Below are 15,246 nucleotides of genomic sequence, written 5' to 3' on the forward strand. Positions count from 1 at the left end.
AACAAACAGAGGACATTACAGAGCTGCTTCCATTTAGAAGCGTAAAGGTGAAAGAAAGTATCTATTTTAATCATTAGTTTTTCAATGCTGGTTAGAATAAATGTATTTCATCTTTCCTTTCAGCTCAGCTCTCCATTTAGCTTGGCTGTCAGTGACTAATGGACCTTCATGCATGATGTCAACGTTGTGTTTCACATGAGAGAATCAATGCCCCCCCCCCACACTGCAGGATGTTAAGATTGATTCGAGACCTGAATGGTAACGACTGGACTGTGAGCAGATTGGAGGGGGATTATTCACATCCCCCAAAGAATAATCTGAGATCATAATCATACTAGGCCAGCCTAAAATCAGGACATCTTCAGCGACTGGCGTGAGGCATGAATCAGCCTATAATTGGCCTTGATTATTCTGTAGTATGACCCAGGCATAGGCAATTGACAAGAACAGGACTACTGATTTTTAACAAAACAACAGTAAATTCAGCCCTGACTGTGAATGAAAATTACATGTAATTTAAAAAACAAATGTTTTTTGTGATTATGTCCTCATGGTCTTCCCTTGTGTTAATCTATTTGTGTCTAAATTAAGTTTTTACATGGGCTTTCAAACTATAAATCCATGCAGTTTCTCTGTGTAGCGCTGTTTGCTCATGATGTGCAAGTAACAAAATATAAAACCAACCACTAAATGAACAAATTTTCGCTGTCATACAAAATATTCATATTCAATGGAGGTCAATCTAAAATCATTTTATTCTATGTCATTTTGGAGCATTTCTATTGATCGATTCATCATGAAATTCTGAAGCATTGTAAAGAAAAACTGTCAGAATCACATTATGTCAAAAAGGGAAAAACTACAAAAATGGAGATACAAGGTTTTTGTATGACAGTGGTGATACACTCTATTACTGTGTAGTTCTGATAATGTGTTCTCACCACAGCCAGGTGCCTTCAGCATGTGTGTATATATATATATATGTATGTATGTATATGTGTGTGTGTGTGTGTGTGTGTGTGTGTCTGTTCCTGTGTGTCAGGCACTGCAGTGAGTGGCAGAAGGAGGTGGGACTCGGACTGTGCACTGGAGTGACACCTCTCTAGGCCCCTGACAGCACCATTCAGCTGAATGATGGATGAGAGTTGTCTATTAGCCAGCTTCACCTTTGTCCAGAGTGGAACGCACTTGAAGGCTGCTTTGTTCTAACTTCACTTAAAGTGAAAGGTACTGGAATTAAGCCATCATGCTTAGGGTGGGGGTGGGGAGGTTGCAATGGTCGTAAGTGGGGGGAGGCGGGGAGGGGAGAAGGAGAGTAAGAGGAAAAAAGTCTCATCTCTCCTTCTCTACCCAAGATGACATTGTTTGGAGATTAAAGCTTTTGGACCTCATAGGAGCCCACCTTGTGTGTCAAGGCATGCCATTAAAGAGAACTCGAGCACTTACCTTGTTAAAAGATCTAATAAGCCTCTTGAAAGTTCATTTCATGACACATTATATGAGGAGTCTTGGCAACAACTTTCCTTTTGATGTCACTGCAGCTGACAGTAGTGTCTGATCAATGTGGCGTTTCATTTACGAACCTTCTGCCTTACGGTAACGCTGCAGTCCTACATCTGAGCACACCACAGCCTGAGGTTTTCTCTCTCCTATGCACTATTTCAGCTTTCAGCTAGCTTCAACAGATTGTGAGACACCTTCATGTAATTCTATATAACACCTTTTGATGGGAGAAAAATGGAAGTAAAGCCCCTGACAGGCTACTTTGTTCACCCCATCATTAAGCAATTAAACAAAGCACGCTCAGAAAGCTCAGTGAAAAAGCAGAAATACTAGCCAATATCATTATAATGTTAACAAAAAATCTACTACTATTCAACTCAATTTAATTATAAAAATGTAAAAAGCAAGATGAACAGTCTGAACTGGTAAAAAATACATTATTATTTTAAAGGTATACTGGGCTTAAATCCAATCAGGTACTTGTTATAACAGTTTAGGCATTTACTATTTAGTTGTTTACATGCTTTTTTTTTTCTTTAATGTATAAATACTATAACTATTTGTTACAACTAAATATATTAGTTTTTCTCAAAATATATGTATGATCTAGTTGAAATAAAACATTTTGATTTAATATCCATCAGAATATTGCTTTACCCAAATACATAAACATTTACTACAACCAAGTATAGGTTTTACTTATGAATAAAATAATTTCAACCCTACTTATTTTCATTGTTATTAACCTTTCTCAAATTAAATGTCTAAATTCAGTACAAAGTGAACTACATTCTACATACTAAATTAGTTAAGAACAACTCAGAATATCATCTATCTTCTGAGTTACAAAAACAAGACCAAAAGGTGAACCATCATGCATTTTATTAATCAATATTTCAGTCTCTCATTCTTTAGTTGACTGTTATTGACCTGCCAGTGAAATTGTCAACTGACAGCATAATTGTGCTAACACAAGATCAAACACTGCAGTACCCAGCCAGAGCATAGTCATGCTCAGCAGAAAACAGTACCTTGCTCTTACAGCCTTTAACACTGTGGCCAAACAATCAACTGTTACACAAAATGCCATAGCTTATCTAAGAGAAGGTACCCAGGGAGAATGATTACACGCTGACGGTGACTGAGGTTGCAGGACACGCCCAATATGCAAATAGATGATACCAGGAGCCAATTGGAAAACAATACAGAATACTAAACCAGTACAGCGGGCCGTGGACTTGTTAAGAAACGCTAATACAAGAAAAATGAGCACTGACCCGTCATTGCAGTTTCCATTTTTGTGCATTTTTAATATTGCATTGTCCAATCAATGTCCATTTACCAAGGGCAACTGATTAAACTCAATTATTATAAGTTCAACTCAAAGATCCCTTTTGAATCTTGAAAATGATAACAAAAACTCTCAGAACTTATTATATTTGTAGCAATATTTGAGCAATATGTGAGATATATCTATCTAGTTTTATGTACAACAGACCTCAGCAGACTTCATTAAAGAGTTTTTGTCTTTTTGACTTTCGGAGCGAGGTAATAGCGGAAGCAAAACTCGAAGAAGAGTGATCTGATGTGACGTGACATTAAAACCTTTGTGGTAAAAATATAATTTTAGTAAAATTATAACTCTTAGGTTTTTATAAAGGGGGATTTTTTTTGCTTTGGACAATCTGAACAAAACAGATTTAAACCATATTCAATTAGGCCAACGTAAAAATATACTTTAAATTAATAACATTTTCTTGTTGAGAACAGGCCTCACACATAAAAGGAATTTTAACACAAATCCCACATTTATTAGCAAAATACAAAATAATTTTACATTATACATTCACGTCAAACCTGTATATCCAAACTTGTTAGAAATGACTTCATCACAATGTGTGTATGATTAGCTTCAGAGCCGCAGTATGCACTATATATTTGTGGGTGATCAAAATTAAACTTACCGCGCTCATTAGTGAGTCCAGCACACTGATGGCAAAAGCAGTCCCACAGGCAAAGGGCTGGGTGAGATACAGCTCCGTATCCGGGTCATCATCGTCATCTTGGTCCAGGAACTGAACGTTGGAGTCATTCACTGTGGCACAGAGAAACACAATTACACTCACTGCAGAAACACTCTTAGTTCAAAAGAAAAAACTAACTGAGACTCCTCGAGTTTACTGTACAACTGCTCTAACACTATATACACAGTAAACACTGGAGTGCAAAACGGTTGTGGGGTGAATATAGTGCTCATACGCCCAATAAATGAGCAAAATAAACAATGAAGAAAACATAAACAACCATGCACTTTAGAGATCATGCAGCCTGAAAATACACAAGCACAACTGACTACAAAAAAAAAATAACTAAACAAACAAACACACACACTCTGGACAGAAAACATCCATGGAATACAGTCTTACTGTACCTGAATAGGATGCACCCTAAACATTTTTTTATCAGGGTTGCAAAAACCAAAACGTTCAGTATTCGAGGGCTAAACCTGTCTGCTTTGTTTAATATATCGCAATAATAAATGCCGAATATGCAATGAAAAAAAGCTACTTGACATATTCCAAATAAAATAAAGTCACAAATACAAGCATTACTGTTCAGGACATAACTGCTGTATTTTGAAAGAATCTGCAAGTTTAGTTCCACTACAGCCACGCTGCGTCTCTGAGAGTATTTTCTTGAGTAGCCACTGTTTGGAGAAAATGCCCTGAAATCCAGTTCTATTTGAACATGGCTTCATACAAATCTTTGTTTCACCCCTCTTCAAAATGTATGCTTTAGAGATTAGGACCAGCTCCAAAATAAATAAATAAAAATAAACAGCTTAAAGGAAGGTTTTATCTGGAGGGCTTTTTTTCTTTTTCTTTTTTTTGAAATTTGATTTCTTCCCAGACTTCCTGTGAGCTGTGGAAGAGAAATGTCAGTCTTTCAGACAGGCTGCTGATGAAAAAGAGCCTGGGCTCCAGAAATGAACTGCAGGGAGATGCTATGGAAACAGCCACAAGGACAGACTAGCGTGATCAAAGGCCTAGCGATGCTCTGAGAGAGGAGGGGGGGGAAAAAATCATAAAAAAAGTCCAAAACAAGACAGTCAGTTTCAACCAGAACCAAGAATAAAAATGTGTTCAAAGTGATGCCATGGGAGCAGGCCTCATCTGCAGCCAGAGAAATCAAGACAAGCCGATGAAGGAGGCAGAGCGTCAGTGTGGTGGAGGACAAAGGCACAGCTTACCCAGTTCTGTTATCATTTGTATGTTGGTTCCACTGTTTTTTTCCTGACTGAATGAAACCAAAGGCAGTAGTTTGCCAGGCTTAGCTAATGATGATAAAACAGCGTTGAGGGGAGATTGTTATTGAAACAAGTTCAAAGGCAAACAAAAAGGAAAAGCATAAATGAGAGTATCATGTCAACAGTGGGATTAGAAATCTAAAGGTACAGTATCTGAGAGGGGCACAGCATCTGGAGGTGCGGAGTGAGATACCAGACATCTGTGCCTAACTGGTAAACAGAGCCTGCCTCCATGGCATGTGGGCTTTTGGGCTTTCATTGGCTGTAGCGGCAAGGTATTAAAAAGGAAGAACACTCTATGGGATTAAGGCGAATTTACACCTTAAAACAGCTAAATGTTCATTTTAGCCTGTGTTGTGTTTCGCGCTGTTTTGGCATGTCTAACAGCACTGAGATTAAGTGTCTCAGATGTGGGCTTCTGGAAGCCCCTCATGGGCCGTATCTGATTCCTCTGGTCTAGAGAGGCTGGTGGAATCCGGGTGCGCGAGGTGTGTGATGCTCCTTGTGTCGCAGGCCCTTCCGCTGAAGTGCACTGTAATTGGGTCAGTGGAGAGTTAGAGTGGCCAGTCCCGGCTGCTTTAGTGCCCTCTGAGATCTGAAACTTTCATGAGTCCTTCTGCTCTGGGAATACTGCCACCGTCATTGTTATTAATAAATGGACCCATTTTACAGCATGCTTTTTGCCTCCTTGCAAGACCAGCTCCTATCCCTGTGCATTAAAGGCGTATATTGTTAAGCACATGTACTTTGACCTGTTCCAGCAGTACAGCATGCCTTAACATCCTAGACACATATCTGTCCGGGGACAACAGCATTGAGACACAAAAGACACAGCTGCTAGACTGCGGGATGGTAGTTTAGATTCTAATCACACCTGACATGGTAGGGGTGCGACTGTAGTCATGACTCACCTAGTTCAGTAATGATTGGGATGTTGGAGCCGGTTGTGACGGACGCTTGGCGGACCAAGCCATGCACTGGACTGTTGTCTGGAGATGACCTGTCCATGCCAGGAGGTGTGAAACCTGAAGAACATAAAGAGATCAAGTCTTAATATCTGCAGCAGTGACATACAGACTGTAGGTTTAATGAGTCTATTCATGTTCCCCCCACAAATGTGGGAGTTTCATGGCAACTGTTGCTAGCTTTTAAAATTGCAGTGGTCTTTGGAGTCAACTAATCTCCAGTGTAAAACACTTAACTGCCAAGCTGGGCTATGTTTCTCTACACTATTAAAAATAAAGGAAATAAAGGGGCTTCAAAGAGTTCTTTTAACAATGCCATAGAACCACTTTTGGTTCTATAAAGGACCATGTTGGTAATACAGAGTGTGAAGATCAAGGAAAGGTTCTTCATACATCTGTAATACAATTGTTCCTTATGAAACCAAAAGTGCTTCTTCTATGGAATTGCACAAAGAAGCCTTTGAAGCACTTTTATTTTTAAGTGTAGCTAACTAAACGGCCAGGAAACAACAATGATAAATTTGCCACCAAATATATAATTTGAAGTGTATGATGAGTGGGTTGCCACAATGTCTTATTGGGTTGAACGGGATTTTCGTGAATGTAAAGCTTTGATAACCCTGCAATAGTTGCTACAAAAGAATATATTTGTCACCAGGGCTGCTGTGGCACAATTGCTTTTTTCTCCTTCTATTTTTCTGTTTATAGACTACAGTTTGAATTAAGCAAACATTTTTTAGGCCTTGCTTTAACTGTTTTTTCTACAAGCATAAGTAGAAGAAAAAAAAACCTGCAACTGGGTTGCTGTGGACTGGAGTATAAATGCCTTTGTATTGCTGTAAAAGGCAGGCAGTGTCAAAGATGAGAAAGGATAAAAGGGCTGAGATGCCAGCCTAAAACACCGCAGTGTGGATATTCAGCTTTTAGGGGTCAGTCGAGACATATTTAGCATTTGCTGCCTTCCATCAACTGGAGGGTATAAATTTTATATGTTGTTCATTTTGTTACCATAAAATTGGTGAAGTGGATCCTGAAAACCTTTTATGTGAAAACGCGATTCTGAGCCATGAAATACAAGCTGCGGTGACAGGACTATGAATTCACATGACTTGACACTTTTGCATTTCCTCAAGCTGACAAGTAAACACCTTAAATCAGTAATGCCATATGCATAATGCAGCAGGCCTGTTTTGACATCCATCATTTAGTGCTGACTAGAGAAAAATGCAAGCTTATAGTTCCTTTCTCTTCTTTTTTTACAGTAGCAAACATAATGCAGGGAATAGATTCAGGTCACAAAGTTTTAAAAGGAGCACAGAATTCCGTATGCTCGCCCTGCTTCCTTTCAGCCGAGAGACGCGAGAGCAGGAGGAAGACACCAACACTTCCCACTTTCCCCAAATTTCAGATTCTTAACAGGATAATTCCAGCTCCTGTTGTTTACTCTGTTAACACATCACATGAGCAATGACAGTCCGAGTCTAGCTCCTCACTGGAAATCTGAACAATACCAAATAGCGATCCTTTTCGTAATGCCTATGAAATGTGACATTCACTTTTTACAATGAAGACAGGAACCTACTACCACAGTTAACATTTGCACTTTTGAACATGAGGCACAAGCGCAGCCTACTGCATCCGCTGGTAAACGTAGACATAGCACAGTCATATATCACATAATATCTGTGCAGGTTTACAATACATTAAAAAAAGGAGAGGATACTCTGTACTCTGTACTTGTGTGTGAGTCATAAATGAGACTATTTTATACAAGACTGAAAATAATACTCTAGATTTTTATTCATTGACTAGTACAATTTTGCAGTGGAAAAAAGAGTTACTGTAAATTATTGTAAAACATTAAGATTTAAATTCACTGCTGTTATATTCATGAAGTTTCTTTGCTTACACTTCATACAGTTTATTTTTAGTGATGTCACAAAAAATCTCATAAAGAATTGGCAAAACAATCTTTACATCAATTTTTAAACATTTGAGAGGTTCTTCACACTCACACATCTCTTTTATAAACATGGTTCTATGGTATTGCTTAAAAACCCTTGGTTTATGCAGTACACTTGTGTACACAAACATATATTAGCACATCAGTAATCATTTTTACTGTTTGCCATAATATAATCCAGCAGGGAACTATCTAAACAACTATAAACAAATTTTCATTTATTTATTTATTTAAATGTGTTCAAAAAAATAATTTCTGGTATAATTATTTCTAGTCTTGAATGTACCCCGTGCACAGCACTGGTTAGATGAGATCAATGATTGTATAAATAATTAAGAAAAAACTATTTTCACACAATTTTACACAATATTATGGTACTGATAAATCCATAATCCTATGTTCTATTGATATCATACTGGAATTGAATAGTGTGTTTCACTTTGCTAGCTACCAAGCCTTCACAGGCAAATGTACTCCTTTGTAATGTTATTGTAAATTAAAGTTAATTAGCTAGACAAACAAACAAACAAATGACTAGCAATAGCCTATTATAGTTTTAGCAAAAAACAGTCAACAATATCTCAGGAGATAAAAAGTCTAAATCGTACTAAATTTAAAAAGTGGAAGCGTGGAACCACAAATATAACTGTGTATACTATAGTTGTACAATTATTGAACTATTTTCCAACCTTTAATATACATGTTTAAAAATAAGCAACCCTAAAAAAATATGCCCCAACCTCCTGCTATATGTTTATTTAGAAGCAAGCATAAAAGAGTAGTGTACTTAACTAGCGTCGGGTTCATGTTTATTAGCACTGATGAGCCTCCAAAGGTTTAATACTTTGGTAATAATATTTTTTTAAGCCGTGCTTGACAAATATCTGTAAATATAAATATTAATAAGAAACTGCTGAGGTGACTAACTGGGTTCTAAATGGGTCCATAAGAGTTCCAAAGAGTGGTTATAAATGGGTTTATGCAGAAATGCAAGTTTTAGCTATGAGTCTTTTGTTTTAAGGTTGTAGGGAAACAGAATGTGGACTTTCTGGCAGAAACAGATGCCCCCAGGCACTACTCGTTTTGCACTTGTCTGTACCTTTCCCCTGGCAATAGGCTTCATGATTTAGTCATTTACACCTTCTTCCTCAAATTCAGCACCTTGCACTGAGATGCTAAGAGGTTTGACAGTTCCATAGAAGAAGGGTGAGGCGGTTTTGGGAGATATGCATCATACTCCACACTAAAATTAGCATGGCATTTGTATTAGTAATAGTAAGATCAGACACTGTTTATACAGTGCTAATCATATACTTCTTCCCACAGTTTATCCTTTCCAGAAACTGTAACAAAGAAGGGGCGTAAAAACACTTACTAGTGCACTGATAACTTCTCATAATTTGTAAGACTGTTAATAAAATAAATCAACATTATCTACAGTGTTCCTCTGTAGCTTATCACGCCAGATGTTTAGATGAATTAATATGGGGTGCAGTAATGACACATTGTCTCCCTGCGTCACTCCCACAAACAGAATGATAAAGGTCTATTATCAGCCATGCTGGGAGGACCTATTCTTCACCAGCAAGCAGTCACCGCTGAGTGATACACAGCACTTCAGTTAGCCTCACACATGTCTCCCCCAAATGCTGTCATTTCAAGGTTTCAGCTACATTTCTCTGCGTAAAAGTGGCTCCTCAATAACAGTTGAAATCTTAATTGTTGTGGGCCAGCTTGTGTGGGCTGTGTAATTTGCGTAATGAAGAGCAGCTGAAGAAGTGGTGCTGCTGATTTGTACTGCCTGCTTAATGATGATGAATCCTGATGGGCACAAGAGGGTTACATGTTTATCTGAATGCATAAACAATCTGTTCAACTCAATTTGTCGGCAAACAAATCTGCCGCAGCTCTACTAATGGAGGCAAATAATGCACGGTCTGCAGTGTGATATTTGGGATGTTTAGCTGCGCTTTGATTAGAGCAAAGATGTTGCCACACACACACACACACACACACACACACACAGGCACATAAATGTTTCAAAGTATACAGAAGGACGCTTAATTACTTCAATAAAGTTGAGAAGTGAGATATAAACTATACTAAAGAATTGTACAGTATGTATTTGCTAAAAACGACTATTTTTAAATCCTACAACTAAAGAATGTATTTTTCTTGCTAAAGATAAATAATGAGAATTTGGTACATGAATGTACATAAACATACCACAAACCTTTAACACTCTTTCAAGTGTTTTCTGTTCAATTAAAAGACAATTCTAAGTAACCAAAACAGTCAGAAAACAGGTCAAATCCAAAACCTCTGTAAAAACTGTACTTTTACATTTATGCCCCAATGTACACAAACACAGCTCACTAGCAAAAGTTCTAGTCAAAACTGGCAAAACAACAAATTGCGACTTCAGGAGAACAGTGTTGTTGATACTAGCGAGCAGCACATTGCCACCAGTATCTACTAGTTATGGTAATATGGGTTGCTATGCAAACCAGGACTTGTGACTGTGGCTTTTTTCTGTATGGAGCAAAATACTCATCAGAAAGGAAAGTGTCTCCTTTTTTCCAAGGTTAAGTAAAAGCTAACTGAGAACACAAATACAGTGTTTTTAAAAAAAGTAAAGCTTATTGTTTCCCCCCCCCACAAGTTCACCATAAAAGGAAGGTATGTTTTAAAATACCAGGGATGTAGGTAGGCTTGTAGCATCATATCAAAGCATATTTTCTATTTTTACAGTGACAGACCTCCTATTTATACATTAAGAAACAATATAGTATTATAGTTCTTATAATTCCTGACCTTAATGTATGATTGTAAAAAAAACTATATAAATAACTATCACATATTACACTATTTAATATTACATGGGTTCTTCTCATTCATTCATGTAGAAAACTGGTTCCATTCTTTGAAAGGTTTTTAAGATAATTACAAACATTGGTGCAAAAGAACCTGTGTTGGCAGAGTGCCCCCAGTTTTTGTCTTTTCTGCTTGTTGAGACTAGCCTGTGTTTGTTATTTATTCTAATGCAGGTATCCTAGTAAACGAGCAGATCCTTTTGTCTTTGAAAGCACATGGCAATCAGCAGGTTTTACAGTCTAGCAGACTGATGCTGCAGAGGATTATTCTCTCTGCCAGCCCAGTCGCCTCAGGCCGTGTGCTGAAGTGTCCTAGGCCACTCTTTACCTTGGGAATTAGCCTGCAAGACCCCAATGCTGTCATCAAACTGCATAGATTTGATGTTGAGCGATGCCAAGATGCATTCCTTGTCCTGCAGTGAAGCATCGTCGATATTGTTCTGATTGGCTGACAGGATAACGCACATGTCGCAGAGGTTGATGTTGACAGCCCTTAAATCAGCTCGACTTAATGGCGTACCCTTCAGCCGAGAGAAAGAGAGAGAGAGAGAGAGAGAGAGAGAGAGAGAGAGAGTAGGGAAAGAAGAAAAAATGGAGAAAAACAAATTAAGGTTTGAGCCAGGGAGGAGCTCTGGGAAATTAGTTAACAAGTACTATTTTTTCTAAAGGCAGTGACATTCAGTTGATCTAACTATGCACTGGGGGATGTGGAGATGTTCTCTAATCTAAAGGGTAGCCTTCGCTGACGGCAGCGTTTTGGGTTCACTTTTAATATTCAGTCAAGCCAGTGATAACAAGCTCTAAAGCAGGCAGCTGGGCCAGTGTTTCACACAAGCAGCATGAGCCTGCAACAGCCATGCTTTATCAGCACAGGGAAATACACACACATACACACACACACAGAGACACTGCTGAAAGAAACATTCATATTCAGCACATGCATAATAGCCAAGTTTATACTTCAGTGTAAAACAGGTAGTGTCAACTACGCTTCTGATTGGTTCAAATAGATTCTAACTTTGCGGCATGCTGTCACAAAAATCTTCGACATAATTTTGAAGTTGTTCTTTACATTGTGAATGGACCAATAGAAATGATCCAAAATGATACAATCATTTTATATTAACCCCCATTGAAGGTGAACAAGGTATTTTCCTTCTCCTGTAAAGTTGCAGTTTTGGAGATGCAAGGTTTTTGCCCGACAGCAGCATTATGCATACCAGAACTGCTGGAAACAACAGTAACTTTAATTTAAGCTGCTGTTAACCATTAATCATAGTTTAACTAAAGACTTAACTTAATTTTTTATTTCTTTTATTTTATTATTTTTTTTTTTTTGCTTTAACAGATTTTTTTTTACAGAAAAGTATAACATTAGTTGCCCCATGTCAGTTTTTTTCACCTCCTTATTGGTGGAAATATCTGCCAATATGTAAACAATAAAGAAAAACAAGCTATGAAAAACATCACGACTATAGCACCTGTATTCGCTTCATGCTTTCAATCAAATAACAGCCATGGTCTTGTTATACAATGACACACCCCTCTTGTGTTCTGTTGCTTAGTAGGTTAACTTCTAAAAGTGTGAATGCCCCCCCTTTTTAATGGTGGAAAGATCAGCCAAAATGAAAACATCCAGTATATTTAAAACAATGTTTGGGGCTCCAGCACATGCCTTCGATTCACCAAATCACAAGCCATGATCCTATTTACAATAACATACTTTCTGTTGTGTTCTGTTGCTTAATCAGGTACACTGCTTCATATGTCCCTGAATTTGTTGTTGTGTCAAAAGGGATGATGTGTCTAGTCTAAAGCACTGTACTTACGGGTAAGATGGAGACTTTGGGGAAGTTGTGAAGGGTTTCCCACTCTCTCCTCAGATAGTCCAGCGAGCCCACAAACACAATGTGTTTCAGCTCGTGGTAATGAAAGTTACTTGCTCTTAAAGGCATCACCAAGTTTCGCAGCCCCACCAAGGCGGACGTGACATCTCCAAATATACAGACCACCACGTGTCCACTCAAAACCGTCATGGAGGCCTCACTCCGCGTCTACAGGGAGAAACTCTTATTAGGAACAAATTTAAACTAAAGGAAAGTAAATGTGCTTACTGAGAAAAACAAACGTGGAACTGACTGAGAGTTTAGAACCAGCCCTTTCAGTAGAATTCCTCTGCTTGTATCATTGAGCTCCCAGTGAGAAATCATTAATATTCAATTAAACCATGATTGTTTCATTGGTAGTGCTACTCGAGGCAGCTAATAATTAACTTAATTTATCTCTTTACAAAAGTGAGATATTAACAAAAATACAGTATATTAGGGTGAAGAATGAATCACAAGTAAGTCTCTTTTCTTTAATTAAACTTATTTCAGGGAGTAACAGTATACATATTAAACATGCCATCTCTGGGTTCATTATAAAGTGTATTTAATTTGTGGGTTCCATTTCTGTTAAAATATCTCTGCTGTTAAGAGAGTGTTAAATCTTGTAGCAGTTCTTCTATATGTGTTATAGTCTCTGTGTATACAGAGTCTCATGTGTTTGTGCAACTACGCTATGTGTCTGCGCTTTCTCTGTCACTACAATTACCAGTTGTCTGTCAGGTCTATGAGCACTTAGGGTGTGTATAGTGTGGACATGTAGAACAATACCTACCAGAATGACCTTCTCTATGTCTTTGGATGGACACCAGTGAAACATTCCAGTGGAGTCATATCTCTTCACATTAACGTCCATATTCTCAATCTGCTCGTTTCCCGGAATGAGTAAAGGGTCATGTCTGAACAGGAGGGAGTAAGACAGAAAGAAAGATCATGCAACCACATGACAGATGACATGCAACCACATGATTAACCATATAACAGTTATACAAACAAATTCTCAAAAAAACTATTTGGTATATTTTAGTGGTTTATAAGTGGTCAATTACTAATCTCACTCGGTCAACTTTATAAAATTACTACAATTACATTCCCTTCTATGGCAAAGTCCATGATAATGATTTATACACCAGTAAAGACAATAAAGTATAATACTCACATTAAGTATAAACTATTTTTTGTCACAGGCAACATTTTCTTTACTGAACAGGTATCAAGTAAGATCAGTACAGTAGCAATTCATAACATTTAAAATGTATGACATTTATAATAAAGCAATTTAAAATAACATTTAAATACCTCAAATTAGTTTCAGGACAACCAATCATTCTCACTAACTTTTTCCTCACGAGAAAATTGCATTTATATTAATTACACTTACACAAAATACTTTCAAAAGACATTGTTTTAGTTTTATTTGTTTAGTTACATTACCTCTATCTCTTAGATCTTATCTCTTACCTCTTTTACAATTTATTAATGGAATTATATGTACAATACAATTCGAAAATAATATAAAAAGAAGATAAATAAATAAGAAATCTGCATTTTTCCAGCTAATGATTTTTTTATTATGGATTAATCTACTATACCAATTGCTATTTCAACTGATCAATTGTTTGTTTTCTCTGAAAACAGTTAAAAAATGGTTGGATTCACTGTTAGGTACCTTTTTTTGTTCAGTATTAAGCATAACCATAAAGTATCATAGCAACTTAAAAAAGCTAAGAAAGCTTCTCTGATGTTACTGGCAGAGTTTAACAGCTAGCTTGACTCGCTAATTTGAATTAACCAGGCTAAAACCACAAGGGAAAGGTTTTCAAGTTAATGTTGTTGTGCCAGAGCTGGTGCAGGCTTTTAGGAATGACAGCTTTGCACAGTGAAGGTGAAAAGTGGAGTACAGATGATGTGACTGGATGTTCCTCGCCTTGCCTTTTTTCCCAGGAATGCCTTTATTAGCAGTCTTAGGAAATAAGCTTTAAAAGTGAGAGAAATTAACCTTTACTAGGCTTACTTTAAATACTGCACATGTGACTACCATCTTTCTTGAAGGTTGGACCTCATCTTCTAATTGTGACAGTAATCAAAAAACCCTTAGCAGTGGCGGTGTGAGCACGAGCAGAGCGCTGACTGAGTGGCATCAGAATGGAACGCCAATTACCGGCTTTTACCCCGCACCGCTCCTGACGCGCTGCGCCCAACAGTAAAAGCTTTAACAGGGCCACACTTTAAATATTTTAGGAATTTGCCCAATCACATTGTGCTCTCCCGAACTGAAGGCCATTAATGTTTCAGAAAAGTGTCACGACCAAACAGGCTAATCTATATCAGCGTGGCTGGGTTGCTGAAGCTGATCTGGAAGAACATTGACCGTGAAAGAGGTCCTGCTACTCCGCTGGCACAAACACTAACGCTGGCACTAGTGTACATTTAGCACGGGGATGACAGGGCTCTCCTGAAAGCACTCAGCAGCTGCTCTGTGCTAGGGGAAGATAGGCTTTCCTGAATGAATATAAGGACAGTTCATTGGATACGAGTCTAGTTGGATTTGGTGAAAAACAGCACCAGTGTGAAGCAGAGCTAATTTTGGGGATGTAAAAGTTACATTATAATCTCTCACACATACATTTTTTGTGGTAATTTTTTGAGGTTTACATACAGGGATACAAGGGTACTTTGGCCACGAACCATTCTGCACTAGTGCAGACCCAGTAGACTGGTTACGGTTTCCTTTTCCATTTGCTGTGTT

General features: G+C 37.9%; 1 protein-coding gene across 16 annotated transcripts in view; it reads right to left on the reverse strand.

Moving 5' to 3' along the window:
- The window catches only part of kcnma1a (potassium large conductance calcium-activated channel, subfamily M, alpha member 1a), a 199,751-nt gene that overhangs the window by 14,622 nt on the left and 169,883 nt on the right, over window positions 1–15,246 (reverse strand). For 8 of the 16 annotated variants that reach the window (XM_072677908.1, XM_072677900.1, XM_072677895.1 and 5 more), the window contains 6 exons: window positions 13,273–13,396; window positions 12,441–12,665; window positions 10,940–11,132; window positions 5,722–5,835; window positions 4,754–4,837; window positions 3,468–3,598 (listed from right to left, as the gene is read on the reverse strand). In XM_072677908.1, coding sequence (XP_072534009.1) covers window positions 3,468–3,598; window positions 4,754–4,837; window positions 5,722–5,835; window positions 10,940–11,132; window positions 12,441–12,665; window positions 13,273–13,396 — 871 coding nt within the window. The remainder of the gene's footprint in view (window positions 1–3,467; window positions 3,599–4,753; window positions 4,838–5,721; window positions 5,836–10,939; window positions 11,133–12,440; window positions 12,666–13,272; window positions 13,397–15,246) is intronic. The other 8 variants (XM_072677904.1, XM_072677897.1, XM_072677903.1 and 5 more) reach the window with 1 other exon arrangement.

This window comes from Salminus brasiliensis, chromosome 4 (genome assembly GCF_030463535.1).
Source record: "Salminus brasiliensis chromosome 4, fSalBra1.hap2, whole genome shotgun sequence".
Classification (NCBI taxonomy): Eukaryota; Metazoa; Chordata; class Actinopteri; order Characiformes; family Bryconidae; genus Salminus; species Salminus brasiliensis.